This window comes from Lampetra planeri, chromosome 40 (genome assembly GCF_965212315.1).
Source record: "Lampetra planeri chromosome 40, kcLamPlan1.2.h2, whole genome shotgun sequence".
In the NCBI taxonomy this organism is placed as follows: Eukaryota; Metazoa; Chordata; class Hyperoartia; order Petromyzontiformes; family Petromyzontidae; genus Lampetra; species Lampetra planeri.
Genome location: NC_136146.1, coordinates 1,591,280 through 1,614,124, shown reverse-complemented (window position 1 = coordinate 1,614,124; position 22,845 = coordinate 1,591,280). Strand labels below are relative to the sequence as shown.

General features: G+C 45.3%; 1 protein-coding gene across 1 annotated transcript in view; it reads left to right on the top strand.

Annotated features, from left to right (window-relative positions):
- The first annotated feature begins 532 nt into the window (after positions 1-532).
- Positions 533-22,845, top strand: part of LOC144731678 (E3 ubiquitin-protein ligase PDZRN3-like) — a 66,151-nt gene continuing 43,838 nt past the window's right edge. Inside the window, exon 1 of the mRNA XM_078612854.1 lies at positions 533-962. Within this exon, the coding sequence (XP_078468980.1) occupies positions 894-962 (69 nt within the window). The 5' untranslated portion in view covers positions 533-893. The remainder of the gene's footprint in view (positions 963-22,845) is intronic.

Below are 22,845 nucleotides of genomic sequence, written 5' to 3'. Positions count from 1 at the left end.
GGCATCTCCTCTCGACGCCGGCTCCTTGCGCGCCGCAACGCAGCCTCGCTGTAATTAGTGCATATTCATCTATCACAGCTGCCAATTTACAGAATCCCCGTGGCAGGAATCATGAATAGTCAATGAGGGGCCCTCATCGCTATGCTTGAGGCGGAGCCTATATTTATATGTTTTTTTAAAAAGCGAGCGTCGGCATGAAAAACCCGCATCGGCGTCTTGACGGCGTGAAATCTGGGGGCGGGTGCGTGCCGCGTGCCCTCCCCACGCGCGCGTGCGTGCTTACGTGCGCGCGTGAGTGTGTGCCGTGTGCCGCGTGCCCTCCCCACGCGCGCGTGCATGCCGCGTGTCCTTCCCACGCGTGCGTGCTTACGTGCGCGCGTGAGTGTGTGCCGTGTGCCGCGTGCCCTCCCCACGCGCGCGTGCGTGCCGCGTGTCCTTCCCACGCGCGCGTGCGTGCGCGCGCCACGCAGCCGCATCCTCAGGCGGCAGGGCGGACGAGAGAAGAGGGCGGGTGGGGGGTGGGGGGTGCTGCGAGGTAATGGTGAAGGACAGCGATTGGAAGAAGGCAACCTGCTGCTGAGCCCAGGCTCTGCCCTTCTGACGATCGAGTGCGCGGGAATTCGTCCGAAAGCGCCGCTGTGACTGCAGCAGGAACATTGTTGTCGGCGGGCGACGAGGCAACCCTATTTATTTATTTATTTACCTCCCCCCTCCCGCCCCCAAAGAAAAGACAAAAAAAATCTCGCTAGCCCGTTTTCAAAAATTATAGATATATTTCATTCCAATTTACTTAGATGTGGAAATATACCTTTTCGTTGCTGCTGTTAATGTCGTGCCTATAGCCCTGCGCGAAGGGTCTCTCTCTAATTGTGCCACTTCAACTGAGACCAAACATGGGATGCAATCTCTGCGGTTCACAGAAGCAGGATGAAAACTATAATTTGCTGTATGAAGTTTGCAAGGTAAGGCAATGCACTCCGTACATATTTTGCATTCCTCTCGTTGGCATGCGGCTGTTACATTTGCAGCCGTATTTATCACGTGTCTGCATGCGTGTTTGCTTGCCTTCGTATATTTCCTTTCGTCTCAAGCGATCGCTGGTTTCCAAATGCATTCTCTGTCACCGTGGAATTATCTGATATTTACATGACACAGGAGCATTCGTATTCAAAAATATAAAAGAAAATCCAGCGTCGTTGCTTAGCAATATGTGCATCTCACTCGGCACTTGCAAACGAGGAGAATTGAAACGGCTATATGCAATGGGTTTTGTTGTCAGCAGATTGGGTTTGGTTTCCAACGATGACCTTGATATGCTTTTCAGATCGGGTTGCACTCTGCATTACAAAACAAACAATTGCACGAAGGAAGTTTAATTGCAGGATAACACCGACGCTTTAATCTTTTACAAGGTGATCTGTGAAATGAACACTTTTTCACGTAGCGGAAATGTTCCTTTAATTAACAACCACTCAGTAAATGTTACGTAGGATAATTGTATAAAAATGTAATCATACACTTCAGTATCGACACACACACATTGTAGCGGGATCTAAGAAAATACAGAATAAGCCCAAGGGTAATGCATGAATCATATAATAGTCATGTGAAAAATAGAATTACTGAATGAAAAAAAGGAATCTTGAAATTGAACACAATGTTTGTCTTTCTTTGTGGATGATTGAACAAAAATAACAATTTACCAACAATGCCTAATTAAAACACCGATTAGGACATTGGGTCATTGTCGCGGGTAAAATACACAGTTAATCACTCGAGGTAATGTTTTCCTCTTCGAAAAATCAGTTAAGACGAGACAGAGGCAATTTAGGGGCCTGCAATTGGATCTATAAATTCGAAATTCCCTGCAGAAGCCCAAAATTAATTTTATTTTCTACATTGATTTTCTAGCTGTGAAGAAAGAATGGTGCAGAGCAATTGCAGTCCCCTTGTAGAACATGTCCTTGTAGAAGCTGTACAAGCACTTACACACTCAGTACGTGCATCCCACGAACCAAATCATTCATTAATCGCATATTAAATATCCTGCCCAGCAATATACTGTTCAATGACTCGCACAGGGATGGTAAAAATGATGCTCTGATCGTTCAGTGGACAGGAGCGCTCACGATTTACTGCTTTAATGCCACGGTGTAAATTGCTGATTCGCAGTTTTCTGCGTGCCTTGACCGCACACTTATTTTTGTTCGTCGGGTATCAGAAGGTGCAACGATTAATGTACCATCTTTATCAAACACTGCATACTTACACGAGCATCAACAACTATTTATGACCATGAGACACAAAGCAGCATTGAAATTTCTACAAATAGAAGACGGATAATCTCAGCGCTCAACCGAGAATAAAATCTAGCCAAGGCAGCATGCTGCCTCCCGAAATTTCATCAATGTGTGTCTATGTTGTGTGTCTCTCTCTCTCTCTGTGTTCTCTCTCTCTCTGCTTGTGTGTCTGTCTGTGTGTCTCCGTGTCTGTGTTTTGTCGCTATCAAATTTAGTTCTACCTGATGACGATTGCTTGTGTTGCAATCGAAACGTCGTATTCTATTATTTAATTGATTTTCTTTCTACGTGACTTTACCTAAATAACCAAAGAATAATTCCTGCAGTCACGTACGCTTCAAATCAAATGTGAAGTCTATTTTTAAAAGTAAATACGCCAATATATGGGGGGAGGTGTATAAATAAATAACATGTTGGTGAACAAGCAGCAAATTGCATTTTTTGTATTATTAAAGTGCAGTGCTACTATACTTTCCTTGTTTATAAAAAATATATTTAACACTTGAGGTCACATAATTGCCACAGACACTGATACAGGTCCTTTCATAAAAGGGCAACAGTTCAGTTCTCAGCTGGCAGTTTTAATAATCCCAAAAAATATATCTCATACATAATATATAAACAGCTCGCAAAAAAATGTGAGTGATTTTTATCTAAAAATTGAGCCAAATGTTCAATCAACTGGCGTGCTTTAATTAATCAGGTGTGAGTCCACTGAGACTCATTATTTCTTTTTCCAGGGAGATCCAGGTCTCCAGTTTGCCGTTGTTAAGTGTTTAAAATTCAACTGGGCTTCATTTGCAACATTGCACTTTAGGCTATAGCAGACACACGCACACGTTGACCCACTGATTGCAAATGCCGTTGATGGAAGTCACCAATTCCTCACAGTTTTTTCTTGTTGTTGCCAGAACGGCAGATGTCGTCGGTGGTAAATATAGAGGGAATTGGAAACAAGGCAGCCGACAGGGTTGAAATGGGTTCATCGCTCGCAGACAACCTCTTGCAGCAGCACAGCGTTGGGTGCGAGGGGAGGTAGAAACGTGGAGGAGGCACACTGAGAGGCTTCGATTGAAGCAGCCTTCCTCGGGAGAGGCGGGGGCGAGCTAAAATTAGCGTTGCGCACCTCTGCACGCCGCAAAAATCATCCCGTCGTTGCAAGGCATTGCTTCGAAGTGCATTGTCGCATTACGGAGAAAGCCATTTATGTTAATCTGTCTGTACATATCTTCCTATGGGAAACACCATCTGTTTGACCCCCCCCCCCCCCCCCCCCAGAATCGTACCGTAGTTGCGTGACCAATTTGGAGAGGCACACCTGGGAGAGGTGGGTTGTGCCTGCTCTCCGAAATCGAGGCGCATGTCTCCCCAGTGGTCTTATTGGAGATGGCAGTCTATTGTCCTCGCGAGCTTTGCCAAGACTACCCCGGCCAGCCAGCTGCTGCGTGTACAGGACAGGTTGCTGCTCTGGGATTGATTCTGGAGAGCATACGGAGGAATGTGAAGGATTACACGAACGGGCACTGAAACGGTGTTGGCCACTGGCACAATTTTCACTGCTTGTCCGTGACCGAGCCACTTGGAATTGTCGGGTCGAGACGAAATGAAGCTGCACATTTAGCCTGCGTGACAAAAACAAAATTGCAGGCTATGCACGATTGTCCTTTGTCATGTATACACCAGCAAGCGTTGGCTAACATATCCTATGAGAAACACCCAGGGTGCCAAACACTAATGTGGATTTTCTTGAGTCATTTGTTTTAATCCCTGCATTGCATCAATGCGTGATAGCAAGGTCACAGTGTGGTAGCTTTCATGAGAAAATAAATTAACTGCAGTATGTTTGGAAGACACAGTTGATTTTGGAGGGGAAGGGAGGGTAAAACGCAACGTGATACTAACATCTACGGAATATGACAATAAATAGGAATCATGTCTACAACACAAACAGTGCACTGCCCATGGTGGACATGAGTAGCATTTGCCAATCCAGGTGGCACTGACAAACCCCCGAGGCTCGTGGGCTATCGCAAGCAGAAACGAAACGATACACACCTCGGTGTAGATTGATTTGTGGGCACAGTGCACATTATAATGTTGTTCTTGCGACAGAGGTTAAAGCAGCATATTAATAAACGGTCCGCTGGAATAATGGATCAATCGGTGTGATGCACAGCCTTCGACACCGTTAACTAAATTGTTAATGGAGCATGGCACTCTTCATTCCACTGTCATTTTGACATTCAATCGAGCCACAACAAAAATCAGCCCTGTGGTGGGAATTCGTGCCCAGAAGACGCACGGGTTTCTTAAAATTCCAAACATTTCTTACGTGAAAAATGAAAGGGAGACTTTGCTATTTTTCAATTAGACTTTGATTGCTTTTTTTGTGTACAAATAATTAGTGTCTTGTGTGTGAAGCAGCTTGGTTATTCCTCCAGAGAGGACTTCTTCAGTTAAATGGTAAACAGACGTGGTTTATACTTGCCCAGGATATAAAGTGTATTGTGCATCGAAATTATAAACACAAGAACAACATCACATGTATACACAGAAGACGTGGCCATCTGTGTATTTTTGGGGAAGTAATTATTCTTTGTGTAGTTTGTGAATAAATAATGTAATAATTCGACTTACCCATTTCATTTTGAGTTATTTTAAAATCGCAATCCATTGAAGCGTGAAAGCCAGGTTTGCACACGTCACATATGTTAGTTTTAGTATAAATAACATGTCCATGATTGGCTCCAGATACTACAAATAGCACGTACATTTGCAAGCTCCAAATTCAGATATGTAATTTATATATATACAAACTCATCATCTTAAAATTTCTAATACAATATCGTTTTGTAAATAATAATAATTACATATGCATTCTATTATTTTAAACATTATTCATTGTTGTCCTTGAGTGGATTTGTTTTATTACCATAATCTCGTCTCTCAATAAACACATATTTTTTAAACCTGGAATAAAATAGCGTCCAGTAATATTAGTTATGGGTACTTCAATTACAATGTTATTTGCATGTGACTCAAAGTGTATGTGCACAGGTGAATTAATATATTCAACAATTCAAGCTGCACACACTCAGCCTGGCCGAGCAGACTTCTGCTTGGGATTTGAGATTACACAAGCGAAGCCCTGTCCAATGCACAGAACTCGTGTAGAATAAAAAATTAAATAAGCAAATGATATGCCTCTGACCAATATTTGTCTGTTTCCGTAAAAACATTTTTTTTACACATTCCATCAGCCACGAACATTCCGGGAGTGTGTTTATTCAGCATCATTGGCTTAAGCAAGCTTGCCGTTGAGACGATAAATTTTCAAAGCCAGCCCAGTGTGTTCTTGCATTCAACAACAAAACAACTGCCAGATGGGTGAACTGCCAGATGTTAACATGCAATGCCTTTCTCCATTAGATAACGTTCCGAGTTCGACGTGAAACTGGATTCTACGTATCACAAAATGATCATGAACATGTACAATAGGGGAACTCTCACTAAAAAAAATAGACTTTGAGCACGAGGTCAAAAGTTCGAAGTGATAAAACTGGGCGGATTGAGAGATCGTGCAGTGGCGAGCGCATGGTGCCCCCAGTTCAACTCTCAATCATGGCTAATGTGTTCATGTATACGTTTTCTTGGTTCTTTCGGTAAAGTCACGTAGAATGGAAATAATAAAATAATAAAAATAAAACATAATAAGATAATTCTCACGACGTTTCGGCCACAACGCAAGCAGCCGTCCTCAGGTGAAGAACAGGTCTGTCGAGAAGACAGAGTCTGATTGACACACCTCCGTCTTCTCGACAGACCTGTTCTTCACCTGAGGACGGCTGCTTGCGTTGTGTTTTATTTTTATTATTTTATTATTTCCATTCTACGTGACTTTACCGAAAGAACCAAGAAGATGAATCCCTGCAGTCACGAAAGCTTTAAATCGAAACATGTATACGTTGTGTATGTATGTTGTGGGAGCCGTGGCACAGCGATGACTCGAGTTTGATTCCCGCTCACGGCCAACATCAGCGACGGTTATCTGAACCGCGCCAATAGAGAGAGAATAAGGCAACTGAGCGTGGTGCTTGCCACCCACCCCCTCGTGTGCTGTGCCTGCCTTCATAGGTGCTCGCTAACAGCACTTGCCCCAACAGTCTGTACAGGCTACACGGGGGACCTGTGTTTTTGTTGTATTTATTGTATTTACGTTAAACGCATTTTGCACCGTATCGGAGGTGCGAGATATCTGAACGATCTCCGAGCCCTCTGAGCTTCACTCAGCCTGCCCGAGCAGGGCAGTGCAGCATGACCAAACAACCCCCAAGACCACAGCGTTCAGAAAGACCATAATACAGAAATCGGTTGATAAATTGATATAAATTAATATTGTTATAAAAGAGTGTGACTGTAATTGACCCATGTAATATATCGATTTGTTTATTATTATTATTCTTTACTTTTAAGTAACAATCAAGAGCAGGACAATCAAAACCGATCATTGTCCGAAATGAGTGTAGTCAGTTGGCTCGTGTGGACTCACCCGCCCCTCCTGGACATCTCTGAAAAAGAGCTTCATAGCTCGTCGGATTCCTCCAGCATGAAGATTCCTCCAGTTTGAAGATTCCTCCAGTTTGAAGATTCCTCCAGTTTGAAGATTCCTACAGTTTGAAGATTCCTCCAGTATGAAGATTCTTCCACTATGAAGATTCCTCCAGTTTGAAGATTCCTCCAGTATGAAGATTCCTCCAGTATGAAGATTCCTCCAGCATGAGGATTCCTCCAGTTTGAAGATTCCTCCATATGAAGATTCCTCCAGTATGAAGATTCCTCCAGCATGAGGATTCCTCCAGTTTAAAGATTCCTCCATATGAAGATTCCTCCAGTATGAAGATTCCTCCAGCATGAAGATTCCTCCAGTATGAAGATTCCTCCAGTATGAAGATTCCTCCAGTTTGAAGATTTTTCCAGCATGAAGATTCCTCCAGTTTGAAGATTCCTCCAGTTTGAAGATTCATCAAGTATGAAGATTCTTCCACTTTGAAGATTCCTCCAGTATGAAGATTCCTCCAGTATGAGGATTCCTCCAGCATGAGGATTCCTCTAGGATGAAGATTCCTCCAGTGTGAATATTTCTCCAGTTTGAAGATTTTTCCAGCATGAAGATTCCTCCAGTTTGAAGATTCCTCCAGTTTGAAGATTCATCCAGTATGAAGATTCTTCCACTTTGAAGATTCCTCCAGTATGAAGATTCCTCCAGTATGAGGATTCCTCCAGCATGAGGATTCCTCTAGGATGAAGATTCCTCCAGTGTGAAGATTCCTCCATATGAAGATTCCTCCAGTATGAAGATTCCTCCAGTATGAAGATTCCTCCAGTATGAAGATTCCCCCAGTATGAAGATTCCTCCACTATGAAGATTCCTCCAGCATGAAGATTCCTCCAGCATGAAGATTCCTCCAGTATGAAGATTCCTCCAGTATGAAGATTCCTCCAACATGAAGATTCATCCAGCATGAAGATTCCTCCAGCATGAAGATTCCTCCAGCATGAAGATTCCTCCAGTATGAAGATTCCTCCAACATGAAGATTCCTCCAGTATGAAGATTCCTCCAGTTTGAAGATTCCTCCAGTATGAAGATTCCTCCAGTTTGAAGATTCCTCCAGCATGAAGATTCCTCCAGCATGAAGATTCCTCCAGTATGAAGATTCCTCCAGTATGAAGATTCCTCCAGCATGAAGATTCCTCCAGTATGAAGATTCCTCCACTATGAAGATTCCTCCAGCATGAAGATTCCTCCAGCATGAAGATTCCTCCGGTATGAAGATTCCTCCAGTTTGAAGATTCCTCCAGCATGAAGATTCCTCCAGCATGAAGATTCCTCCAGCATGAAGATTCCTCCAGCATGAAGATTCCTCCAGCATGAAGATTCCTCTAGTATGAAGATTCTTCCATACTGGAGGAATATAAGATTCCTCCATACTGGAGGAATATTCAAACATATTTTCGATTTCCATTCTGAAATGCGTCGACTAAAATAGGCTAAGCGTGGAGAGAGAGAAATGTTTGGTTTTTATCGAGTGTTTGCCCAGGGAGCACAGACAGCCCAGTCCATTGACGGCATTACGATGGCGAGACTCACAGGGGCTCAAACCCGATGTCAAAAAAAACGATGGGAATGACAGTGACCTGAGTGTGACCCTCTCTTAGCACGGGTCACCCACCTGTTACTAAGGAGAGAGATTTTGCGCGGATTTCTCTCGTGCGAGCTTCCCATGAAAGTGTAACGGTTGGGTGCTTTTAGACTCACTACTAACTGCCCCGGGGCTTAATATATTCGTACGCACACATGCGGTTAGCACACTGGACTTGCATTCCAGAGGTGCGCTTGTTTGATTTGATCTACTGCCATGGCAGCACAAAATATTGAGAATGTTTTTTTTTTCATCCCCATGCCTCTGTCCATCCAACAGTTTATAAAAACGACGACACCACAACTGGTGGCTTGTTGTGGGGTAAAATGTGAGCACTCCCAACCCATTTCGGATGACACGGTGGCGAAATGTTAACTACCTCACCTTGAATACAGGAGGTTGTGGGTTCGATCCCGACGCCTGTATAATTGGAGTTTACAAGTCCTCCCCGTGTCCACGCGGATTATTCTCCGGATCCTTCGGTTTTTTCCCTCTACGTTTAGAAGCATGCGTTCAGAGTATTTGCCTGTGAAACATTTGCACGCGACAAGCCACTTGGTTGAGCTATCATTTGTGGCAAGGTCGCTTCTGAAAGAAGAGATACATAGCTCAGTGGGCCATACGTTGGAAGAATAACCATCGTTTAGTTAGTTGTATTGCAAGATGTCTGGCCAGAATGAAGGAGTAGGCCAAATACAGGACCACCTAGAGGGGGGGACTCTCTCGAGCTCGCTGTCGTGGAGGCTCTTCCACCAGCAGGGGTCTGAGCAAAAAATTGCAGAGCTGCACCTTTACCTTTGTATCGAGGAAATCCGGGGCTGGGTCAAGATTTGTTAATGGAGATCCCTGGCTGTGGATGTTTGTCCGCTGGATTTGTCGGGGAATATTTTGATCGTATTTTGATTGCACAGGGGTGCCGTGGTGGCGAGATGTTAATTGCCTCGCCTGGTACACAGGAGGTCGTGGGTTCGATCCCGACCCTGACGCCTGCTGCTGTATATTTGGAGTTCGCATGTTTTCCCTGTGGTTGCGTGGATTTTTCTCCCGGGTCCTCCGTTTTTTTCTCTACACATTCAGAATCAACGTGCATTCAGAGCATTTGGCTGCTGTACATTTCCACATAGTAATACGCTACTTCGTTGAGCCTTCAATCGTGGCCAGGTCGCTTCTGAACAAGAGCTACATAGGTCAGTGGGCTTTTACCTGGTAAAATAAAAATAGTAAAAAAGATATGTAAACTTATATATATTTTAAATAAGCGTATTTATATATTGCAGCAGAGATATGTTGCAGTGGTTTGTTGTACTGTACTCTAATCGTGGCCACAGCTAACATGAGCGGTAAGTGGCCCACACTGATCAGTCTGTGAGAGAACCCTCATGGCCAACATGGGTACTGGGATTGGCACGGGTCTGCACAGTATTGTGTTCATTTAGCAATGATTCCATACACTGTTCTATCCAACCTTCAGTTACGTACATGATGTTTTTTTCCACGTGCGTAGCATTCAAACATGTCCTGGTTTTTTCGACGTAAAAACAAGTCACATTTTTTGCAACGTGCTACATTCTCCGCAGGACTTACAACATCGTTTTTGATTCTGAGTGTTGAAGCGTCAAAACATTTTGCGTGTCTATTTGTGAATTATTATTTATTAATGGAACCCGATTAAAAAGTAATGCTTCAGTGCAGACACACTTACATTAAGGGTTATTTACAGTCAGTCTGATCTCTGTCAGATGTAAATCAACTATAAATGTGAATATAACCCTAAGGAAGTGGATATCCATAATAGGGTTTTCCCCTTTTTTCTGGCAACAAAACAGGTGTTAAGATGTTAAAACACCAAACTGAACCCTTTTACAAGGAATCACGTCTGCATTAATGTGTGTGGTCAGAATGCAAACAAAAAACACACTGATAATATATGCATTGTCTTTGAAACTGATTGGTCCACACCAGAGACAGCTTTCTTTTGAGCCTCGTCTCAAACGGTGTTAGACCAAAGGACACCAAAAGGCTTTTTGGCCAGCCTAGTCTCTGGTGTAGACCAATCAGTTTCAAGGACAATGCATATATTATCAGAGTATGTTTTTTTTGCATTCTGACCACAACTATTGTGGTTAATGCAGACATGATTCCTTGTAAAAGATTTCAGTTTGGTGTTTTAACATCTTAACACCTGTTTTGTTGCCAGACAAAAATGGGAAAACCTATTCTCATATATTGGTACTGGCAAATGAGGTCCCATGATGGATATCCAGAATAAATGTTGTTTTGGGTTAGATCGCGTAAATATAAATGTGTCGTTAACCCACCACCACCCGACAGCCAATTGGTGAGGTTCGTCACGTAAACTGAACGTGACGATTAGTCACTAGCTCAGTACAGCAGTGTGTTGGAGACAAAAACCCACAACTTTCACAATTTGAGTACCTCGCTCCGCCGGTGACTACAACCAGCTTCATCAGGCAAGTTGCCAAAATTGCGAAGAAAAAGATGTCCTGCTTCTGGTGTTAGAGTAACGTTGTTGTGATCACTGTGAGCCTCTCAGCGGCGAAGGCCAGAGGGGGGGGGGTGAATGTAATCCTATTCATTACGTATATATATGTATGCATGAAGAGGATATCATTATTGTATGGAAGCTTACATTGGCCATGAAGCTGGTTGAGACTACGGTGTAGCACTATGCATGTATCCTGTTTACATTGGCTATTCATCACACGTAACATAGTCAAGCTTTCACTGCCTAGCAAAGCCTCAAATGATCCTCGTGTCCTATGATCGATGACCCCAAATACCCCCAAATCACGTCACATCCCGCAAACCAAGCAAGGTTTTGAGCCTGGACAGTAGTCAGCTGTGACTTGTAAATAAACAAGCAGGTACCAGCCATCGCGATACCCAGCAAATGGTGCAATCATTCACACGCACCAACATTGTGAAACGAAGCCCAATGCACAATCGGTTCAGCACGAGCTTGTATAGAGCGCAGTCAAAGGCGGATTTCTCCCCACCCCCCCCCCCCCAAATAAATGGACAAAAGAATCAAACTAAAACATCAGACCAATTCACGCGCGTCCCGTCAGCGAAACGAGACCGTGGCTGTGTGTTTGTTCAAACGGGAGTGATGGGCATGAGGGTGAAGAACCATTGTTGCTGAACATCTTCCACCAGTGCGGATGCGCGCTGCCGCTGTACCTGTCACCGCAGCTCTGCAAGAGTTGCTGCTGCTGCCGCTGCTGCTGAAGCCAATTCCTCCCCATCACCCCCATTAGAATGCGTAAGCCACCGCTCTACGCCGAACGGGGAGCAAGGGAGTGGGGAGCTGTTGATGCGACTCCCCCCAGTGGGCCGTGCCACAAGGCTCGTGTGCATTAGCGCTAAGACGTATCGCGTCGTCCCAGTTCGCGGTGGAATTTGCCGGGGGTATGGGGATAGAATCAGGTCGCGGCTCCGAGCGACTGGATAATGACGAACGAGGTCGCGCGTGACGCCGTTGCCGCGTTCCTTTTGACGATCGCCCCTAATTCGAGCGCCGCATTGAAAACGAGCTGCCGTCGTCGATGGGAATATTTGAACGAATGTCCACGGTAAAATGTTATTTATTTGTCCGTGGTGTGCGAGTTGACAATTAACAATGTAACGACGTTGAAATGCGCGCACCGGAAATGGTACTGAAGGATCTTTTGATTGTTATTTTTTTTACATTTGAATGCTCTGCCTAATGAATTGTGAGCTTGCAAGAAAAATTGCACTTTAGAGCACTGCGTGGAAGCATTAATCATTCTCTGAAACTTAATACCAATAGTGCAGCAGTTAGCACAAACCCAGAAGTGCAAACTTGCAGCTTTCAAAGCAGCATGAACGGAGTAACAATGAACCCAAATTTGTAATCATTCATCAAAGGAAAGAACAGGCTTTGTAAATAAATATGCAGATTTTCAAGACTGTCCCAATTTAAGAAGCATAATTTCTAAATCATTTAATTCCTGTTCATTTCCCCCATCAGTACCATATAAAGCATGAGATTTGGCAATATTACATATTGGTAATAATTTCACGAATTAAACATTTATGCTCATATGTAGATTTGTTTTCTCTGCTCATAATTTTTAAAATTCAAACATTCCCACTGTTACAGTGCTGCAGAAACTTATGTTGACACAACCACGTTGCAGCGTAATATTTCCTGCATTTATAATTCCAATGTTGCTCATAATGCAGTAATCTGCAACATTTACAATATTGATGCGTGTAGGTCACCGATGCATTCTATTTAATAGCTTAAGTTGTAGTATTCTGTTAAATAAACAATGCACAAAAACACATCCAAGTATCCACAATTTGACCAAACAGTCTGATGGGACAATTTTCGTCAGCCGGCACCTTTTCAAGGCACGCCGTTTTCGCCGCAAGTGCTGATGTTCACTCACTGCGCCGGGTTTTCGATTCAGGCCGAGTAAACCTAAAGGCCGCACAGGACAGCTTCTGATGACACCTGCCACTGGCGTGTGACGCGGCTCGAAATGCAACTCGTGTTCAGTTTCATTTCATTTTCATGTATTAGGTATAACCCTGTGAGCCATGCGGCTCTTGACTCGGGTGCAACTGCAAAAAAAACATGAACAAGAAACATCTTAAAGTGATGAAACTCAACAGACAACATCCTGGAAAAAACAGCAAAGTCTTCCAGAAAAACACACCGTATTTCAACGCTGTGTGCAAAAATCCCAGTAGGATGCAAGTCAAACAATAACAACCATAAGACAATGTAGATTAAAGTTATCAGGCCGACTCTGTACTACAACAAACAAACATGGCTAAACCAAAACGTTTTCAAAATCACCAAAATAAAGCTATAAAAACAATGTAACAGTGATAATTGTTTTTTTACCCTTCTATCTGGCAACAAAACTGACACCTTTGTACAAGGAGTCATGTTTGCATAGACCGCAATACCTGCAGTCATAATACAAACAAAAGACATAGCTCTGATAATGTGCACTGTCCTTGAAGTTGATTGGTCCACACCCGAGACAGCTTTCCTTAGAGCCTAGTCTCACATAGGTTGGACCAGATGACGCCAAAAGGCGTTTTGGCGTCATCTGTTTGTATTATGACTGCAGGTATTGCGGTCTATGCAAACATGACTCCTTGTATAAAGATGTCAGTTTTGTTGCCAGATAGAAGGGTAAAAAACCAATTATCATATTTTTACTGGCAAATGAGGTTCCCATGGTGAATGTAACAGTGATCATAGGAACTGTGATTCAGATGTAACAATAAACGTTGTACATAACATGGACGGGTTTCCAGCCTTTCCACACTGCGCATCAATCCGCGTGGACAAGGGCGCAAGGCACTTGTTAATTCGGGCAGTAGTGAGAGTGGCGTCAACAAAAGAAGCACGTGCCGAATGCCTCCACTGCGAGACGGCGAGGACAACACGGATTAGAGAACGCACCCAGCAGGTTGAAGGCGTCACACTTCGCAGGAAGGGACGAAGGGCAATGGTCAGACATTATTTACCGAGTGGCAGCCAAGCAATGGGACGTGTCCGAGAGGAAGACCAGGATCGTGAGAGGCGTGAACTTATTTCGCGCCGTACGTAGCCTACCGTGCTAATCGGAGGTGCGGGGGGAAGGACAGCAAACCAAACACAAAAATCCGTTTTTAAGAAATTTGTTTGCGATCGAGATTTAAAAGTGGCACAGCTCCAGTTGCGTCCTAATATCGGGAGGAAGAGCGTTCCAGACGGCCGCAGAAGGCGCATCTTAAAGCGCCGCGCAATGCGGTGACCACCGCCTTTGTTCGATGTCTCAGCCAATAGCCGCTGCTGCTGCGAGGATGAACGGAGTTCGCATTGAGGTGGTTTATGCTCCTTGACGAAGCGACGGCTTGGGTGTAGGAGCCCCCCCTTTGGCCAGCAGTGGATTGACCATGGCATCAACGACAGCTCCGCTACCTATCAATAATCGACGCCTCGTGGGCGTGAGGAGGTTTGCCCAGGGATGTCAGCAGTGTTTCTGGGTGTCACCGTCCCGCACCATGAATCACGGTGCTACCTCCAGCAACCCCCACCAACCCCTCGGAATCGCCACACAATTACAGCGGGGCTTTATTTATTGGCTCGGCGGTGAAGCCCTGCTGCTGCAGCTTCCACATCACAGCCACTACCCCCCCCCCCCCGTAGCTTCGTGGACGGCACCAGTCAACTGTACCGTCGTCGCAAGGGGCCGAATGGATGCAAGGACGCCCTCTCCGCGTTTCCGTTTTTTTTATTTTTACGACCGTGTAATTAAGCCGTGATGGAATAAGGAGCACGTATCCCCCTGCTAGAAGACCCCAGCGGCGAACAACGCCTTACGGATACGAATTACGCAGCGGCAGAATTAAATTCTTACAAGGATTCCGCAGAAGCTCCTTCACGAATCCTGCAGAATTGCACGGTGGTTTATTCCAAGGACCAAAATAGAATTTGCGAAGGTCGCTTTGTTTTTTTTTATTTTGGTTTGTCTTGCGATGTACGGTTCCATGCAGTGTATTGCCCCAGGATCATTTTTTTCCCTCCGCCACACTAATTACGGCATTCACACTCGCTGGATATGTTTTTTTTATCTACAACAGGGATCGTGTGACATCACCACGTGTATATGCAGCAGCAACTGGATTTTGTTTTGGTAGCCATCGCTCATCTAAAACATCGCTATGGAATTGTTTACGCTTGTGATTACAGTTCTATTGATTGGTGTGCGTATTAACAATCTGCTATAAGCATCGTTCTTGGGTTGTGTTAGATATCGGCCATACTTGATCTTTCATTTGTTCTCAAGAAAAATGCAAATGAGCGCCCAATTAACATGTGGAGAGCTTCGGTGTTATTCCCTTGTACGCTTGGAATTTTCTTCAGACACTCGGTTTTCCCGTCGCACTAATGCGGTGCCAATAACGTGGCCAAACGTCTCAAACAACGACCTTATGTAAAAAAAAAAAAACTGCCTTGAGACTCAGTCTGTTCTCGGTAAATTAATACTGTAATGTCTCTTTATATATCCTCTATATAAATGTCTCCCTGACACTGGGGTCTGCCAAGGGCATTTAACACGACTCGAACCACAACCTTTTGCCACCCAATACGTGGCTTCAAATCCCATTTGCTTCCACATTGATTGGTGGCGATGTGGAATTGGCATCAGCCGAATGATTTATATATTTATATAAAACCCACAAGCACAAACCCACATAGATTGCGCCTGAGTCAGCCCAAAGTGAGCTCTCCAAAAGCCTGGACAATTGTCCATCACTGCTGGTGTCAATCAGCATTCATTTAACACAGTGCCTCTTCCGATTCAAGGTGTTTGTGGAATACAGAGATCATTGGGAATCCCGTTCCAGAGAAACGGAGCAGCGAATGAAAACCAGTGCCTTTCCTCGCAGGCGTTGATTCAGGCGCCATGGTGGCGAGATGTTAACTACCTTGCCTGTTGTGCAGGAGGTCGTGCGTTCGATCCAGACCCTCGGGCCTGTATATTTGGAGTTTCATGCTCTCCCCGTGGTTGCGTGGATTTTTTTTTCTCTGGGTCCTTCGGTTTTGCTCTCCCCATTTAGATTTTTTGTGCGATCATAGTATTTGGCTGCTATCAATTTCCACGTGACAAGCCACTTCGTTTAGCTATCAATTGTGGCCAGGTCGTTTCTAAACAAAGAGCTATATTCGCTCAGTGGGCCTTACATGGTGAAATAACACAGTTTAGTTTATACTCTTTGCGTCTTTCAGTAACGTTTAGTTTTTAGTAAAATTTGGTGGCTTGAGGAGGCCACACGGCTCTGATCAAACCCGGACAAGGGGCATTGCTATGGAGAGGGGGCATTGCTATGAACAGGGGGCATTGCTATGAACAGGGGGAATTGCTATGGAGAGGTGGCATTGCTATGGAGAGGTGCATTGCTATGGAGAGGGGGCATTGGTATGAACAGGGGGCATTGATATGGACAGGGGGCATTGCTATGGAGAGGGGGCATTGCTATGGACAAGTGAATGGGGAGCCCAGGAGAATCGGCTTCAGAACTAGGGAGACGCGTTCCATGTTACGAGTGAGAGAGGAGTGAGGGGACAAACCGAACCAATTAGTCACGTGCGGAGTTGAGAGACTGAGGATTTAGACAATCGAGAGTGCAGCAAGTTGTAGGGATGAAGGTGACAAGCAAAGCAACCACGCATACCTTCTCCAGCAGAAGCCCGAAGCAAGGCTGAGCCTGGATAGTTCTTGAATGGTGACCACCATGCATAGAACAGGTGCAGTAGGCGTTGTGGGCAGTAGAGGACAGTGCGGCAACATCTATAGCAGTTCTATTTTTTTATTATTTTTTTATTATTTTATTACTTCCCTTCTACGTGACTTTACCGAAAGAACCACGAAGATGAATCCCTGCAGTCACGAAAGCTTTAAATCGAAATCTATTGCAGTTCTCTGCTTCCTCCACCTTCACCAACCCGCACTGACCAGCATGGTGAAGTGTGGTCAAATAACCTCCGCGACCCACATGGTGTGGGTAAGCTCCCATCCAGCATTGGGCTGAAAAACAGACTGTACGTGTAGGTGATACAACCTCCTTCTAGGGATGTAAGGAACGTCTTCCTTCACTTAACTGGCCACACCACTGACGCTTCCAGCCACTCGTTAAACACATTCCTGCGGAGGGAGCCGGTAGGAACGTTGGGTTGCTCGGTCAATGGCCAGGGTCAACGGCGGCGTGGTGTATTCCGCAAATATGCCAGACTATGAGGGCAGGCACAAGCCGGCGTGAGTAGGTTAAACGTTGATTTTAATAAAGGCACCATGGGGTGACCAGCCCCTCCGCACCCAGCCCCACCCCTCCCACCCCCCACCCAGCCCCACCCTCCCCACCCAGCCCCTCACCCTCCCCACCAAGCCCTTCCCCACCCTCCCCACCCAGCCCCTCCCCACCCACCCCTCCCCACCCAGCCCCACCCTCCCCACCCAACCCCTCCCCACCCTTCCCTCCCCACACAGCCCCTCCTTCCCCACCTAGCCCCTCCCTGCACGACGGACACAATAATCCCCTGTGGGCTGGTGTAACCAGGTGGTTCCTACCAGTGAAAGAGCAGCTGTGAGAGTGAATGTGAGAAAGTTGATTGAACCTATTATTGGTTTAATTAAGTTCAGGTCAAGATTGGTCAGAGTACAGGAGATTATTCCCTCTTTGAATCGTTGGAGCTTTTGAGAACAAAGGCTTTGGTAAATTACCGAGTTCAAACAATGGTAATCTTTAAAAAGTGCATTACACTTTAATTGAATTAGAATTGGCCTCTCCTTTTGTCCGAGAAGTGAATAATGTATTTATTTTTTCACCTGAAAAAATATAAAGTGTTCACACTGTCATTATTGTACTCTGGATATGCAGTGGACCTCACCACGTGACAATATTGTATAAATGTTGCAAAAGCCCGTCTGGTATTTTAAACTATAACACATTAATTTATGGGGCATTTATAACGCTGCCTCAGCCTTGCAAGGACATCAATTGGTTCACGCTCATGCTAACTCGCATTTTTAGTGTACAACTTTGATCGTGCTGTTTTGTTGTTGGCCACTTGATATTTCAGGCCTTTAAACAACAGCAGCAGCCATTCGCCATTAAGTGGCGGTGATGTCACCTTAGAATTTGTGCCAGGCTAGGTTCACATTGACGCCACGTGTCCAATGCTCGCTAAGCGAAGGTCAAGGGACAAACCCAGGTGCGCTATGGGTTAACTTCCGAACATGACAGACACCACCTACCCTTCTCACTGTGCCAACCTGCTGCTCGTTGTTGTGAGCGTCACTCCTCTGCCCTCTGTTGGTGAAGCGTGACTGCCTCCAACTGCCCAGTATCATCCTTAATAAGCCTTCTCCGGAGGCCGAGCTTGCCACCACTGATATTAGTCCTTGGCAAATCCACTCAGCTCCACATCATCCTGTACCGCAACAACCCATCTCCTCTCTAACCAATGCCAACCAAATAAAAGATGCTTGAGCATGTGGTGGCTGGGCGGGCACATGGGCGACATGACCCAGCCAACACAGCCTCGCCCGCAGGAGGAGCTCATCGAATGGACTGTGTCCACAACTTTCAAGGATATGCACTCCTCATAAAAGGGCTGCATTATTTCACAAGCATAATTGTGGCCAAGAAGGCCCAAAGCTGTATATGGATTAATGGGCCAGGCACCTTGCACATGGCGTTATAGAGATGATGAAAAAAGAATGCTGCACGACTGATTCAGTGAGACCTCTGCTGCCAAACTGGAACTGGTCATAGGCGCACTGCCCAGGTATGGGAACTCCTCCACCTGTTCCACAGCTGCCCCATCACTCATGGGGCGTTTAGGGGATGCATAATGAGATTACATAATATACTCAGGCAGGTGCTTCGTTTTTATGGAGCTGATGGTAAGGCCCCATATCTTAGTGGCATGCTCCAGCTTCGACAGTAGAGTCTCCAACTACTTATTTAGAATGAACATCAATTACCTGATAATCAGCATGCATAACATGGTTGATCAATAGCGTGCCATCCCTTGACTGCACCTGGGCATCGATCATTATTCCATTGTATCTGTACAATCTGGAAATTCATCCGGTACAGCCATGGAAAGCTTCCCGAACTACGTGGTCAAACATATGTTCAGTAATGTAGGAGCCAGAGGACATCCCGTGAAAAAACATGAACACCACTTGCACTCAGCAGACGGTATGGAATGTTATATTTCCAAATGCAGTCAATGAAGGTAAAATGTATCTTAATGTTGCTTTCAAATCAAATCTCAATTCAGAGTTTGGTTGCCATCATTGCTACAGTGACATAAAATTCGCATAGCGTTTGGCAGTGTCCACTGATTAACGTTGGCTTTTATGTTGCTTTATAGATGTTCATGGCAAAATTAGATTCATAATTACATGCGAGGGGGGTTAATGTCCCGGCAATAAGAATTAAAATGCATTTCGCACGAATGTAATATACAGCAGGCAGCGGTCACTTATTAATGTGATCCGGATTAAAGAGTGTGGTGTTTTATCTTTACACTGTAGAGTCGACAGCTTTATGTTGCTGTATATTTTCATTGTTTAAAAGGAAGTGTGGTGGAGCAGTTATATTTTCATTGGTTAAAAGGAAGTGTGGTGCAGCAGTTATTCCACAGCTCGTGTGCTCTGCCCACCATGTGGAGTTGCTGACCAACTCAGTTAATACACACACGACTGGCCCCTTGCGTGCACAAATTTAGAAAACGTGTTAATCGCTAATGCACCATCTCCAATTTCCATTAAAATGATGCAGATGCTTGCAAATATAACTACAAAGAAAACAAGATGACGAAGCTGATGAAGCTGATGCGCACACAATCGTGCCTGCAATGCAGAAAGTTATTTTCAACAAATACTTTCGTAAAAGCTAAAAAGAGAGGGAGGATAGTTATTCGTAAGTGGTCATCACGGAGTACGAATAAATATAAATACATATGTTTGTGCCGGTTCGACATAGCCATTCATAAATGCATCTACGTGGGAAAGCCTCACTGAGGCTCAACATTGTCCCAGGTGGGCCCTGCATTGTGGGATTTTTGACCAATTTCAAGATTATCCAGCTACCTTTAGAAACAAAAACAACGCATTTGTGGTAAAAAGGCATTGTTGCTGTGGTGTAATTGTTGACACATTCCAGAGGTTACCGGTTTGATCTCCCAGGCACAGCAGTTGCAACGATGGTGCAACTTTCTTAAACCCCCTCATCTCTAAAATTGTATTTAAAGCTTTCGTGACTGCAGGGATTCATATTCTTGGTTCTTTCGGTAAAGTCACGTAGAAGGGAAATAATAAAGTAATACAAATATAAAACAATACAATTATCACGACGTTTCGACTGCAACACAAGCAATCATCATCAGGTGTGAAATCCACAGCAAGAACATTTGAAAAAAGTGGCGTTTTTTTTCTTAGCGTCAGCACCACGGACAGCGATTTGGCAGTTGGTCAGATGGACGAGTTAATCTATGTTCGGAAAAGAGGAGGGGGGAGAAGAAGAAAATGGAATGCGGTCTGAAAGTCACCGTAGGCGTGAACACAATCAATTAAGACCCGAAATGGTTTATCAAATCTTTCCAATGATTGCTAAGCCAGAATCCATCTTCTCGGTTGAAATTGTCTCTGTGTTTGTATATGTGGATATTCTCAAGAACGAATCTCTCATGGTAGCCAGATGGCTTGCAGATAACCTCTGTCTTGGAGAAGTCAATGTCACGTGAGTCCCCTCATCTCTGTCAATCCAACAACGTACACGGGCACATTACGGAGCCATGTGTGTCTAACAGTTATTTTTTTTACAATAATTTTGGCAAGCATGGAAGAGTAGGCCAAAATCAGCCTCTCGAGTGGGTTTTCTAGTGCCACCTCGAGTGGAGGTCCTTCCGCCAAAAGCAATCGCAGAGGCTTGCACGTTTGAAAACGAGACCCCGAGTCTCAATGGACTCTTACCTGGTTATAAATTAAAGGTCACCTATCATACACTCGGCCAGAGCACATTCATTTACATTGGCCGCATTGTTTAATTCCGCGAGTCGCCGCGCGCTCGGCGTGGCCCCTGCTGCCGGTTGATGTATGGGTCGGCACAGCGAGCAAGTGCAGTACAGCAAGTCCCGTATGTAGAAGACACCTCTGGGGGGGTGGGGGAGGTGTACGAAATAATGACCCGAAGGGCGCAATAATTGGGTGCCTTGTAAGCCGCGTGTGCACGTGTGTGTAGCGGGAGGGGTCCCGTTTCAAGGGCACATTCCAGGGCTCCGTGGCACATGTCAGGCCAAAGGGAGAATTGCCAGGAGCGCAGGAAGGGCTCCCGGTCCTAGGCCATTGCATGAACTTCATATTCCAATGGAATCATTAATGCTTAATGAGGTACGGTTATATATTCATCGCGCGGTCTGTAACCCCGAGGAAGCGAGTGCACGTGCGTCTCGCCCCGAGAGCCGAAGGGCTCCCTCGAGAAGAAGCCACAATACAATGATGCACTGGTGGGAAAAACCACGGACGTTAGGTCGGCGAATGGAACACGTGCAACCTGGGTGGTGTTTATTGATTTATAAAAGTCTGTCATTGCACGGGGCATGCAAATAGGTTTTTTTTTTGTGGGGGGGGGGGTGTTTCCACGGAGGGGAAGACCTTGGGAGCCAGGGCATGTTTATTAACCTTGCACCCACTTGTGTTGCAGCGGTCAATTGTGCACGAGTGCTGTTACCAAAAAAAAAACATCTAGCCTTATTTACGACTGTATTCGTTTTGCCTCATCCAGGGAGGGTGTGTTACACGTGAACATTTTTTGCAGATGGTTACTGTGGCGAGAAGTGCCACGGGATGAAACCCCTGCCGACCTATCCAAGGGGGCCACTGGGAAGCTAAGCATACACGAGTCTTACTCTTTGGTTCTTTCGGTAAAGTCACGTAGGTAAATAAATTAAATTAATTAAATCACGACGTTTCGGACACAACACAAGCGTCCGTCATCAGGTGGGACAACCACAGCAAAAAGCAGTTGCTGTGGTTGTCCCAATTGATGACAAACGCTTGTGTTGTGTCCGAAACGTCGTGATTAAATGTATTTCTTTTCTTTACCTACGTGACTTTACCGAAAGAACCAATGAGTATGGATCATTGCAGTCACGAAAACTTCAGATCTTAATTGAATGCACAAGACTTCCAAAGTGTTTCCCCCAACGCTGGCAAGATAACTGGGGTGGCCGTGTCAATGCCGAACGTACGGACAACAAACACACGCGAGATGACGATAGAGGGGTGACAGCCCTGTCGTTTGCTTGCTGACTCCACTGCTGTCGGAAGGAACTCGATCGGGGTGTGTTGTCCAAGAGAGAACCTCGAGTGGCTGTTTTGGGCTACTCTTCCACGTTGGCCAGACGCCTTCCGTGCCCACACTTTGCCCCAACGCATACAACCTGCGATTTGGCTAAATGTGATGTACAAATGTATTACTGCTGGGTGGACAGAGGCGAGTGGGGGGGGGGACGGGATCGTTAAAGAAATCTGCCCCTTAGTTTCAGCTGCCGCACGAGCAGATCGAACCGGTGACCTCCAGAGGGCGAGTCTGGTGCGCGAACTGTTACACCGCGAGCTAGTTATGTTCATATCGATAGCTGAGAGAGTGATCCGCATCCTCAATGAACAGAAGCAAAATAACAAATGGGAATAGCATGCAAATGTTTTCTTGCGTGGGCATTTGGCCGCGGTGGCGAGATGTTAACTAGCTCGCCTGCTATGCAAGAGGTCGTGGGTTC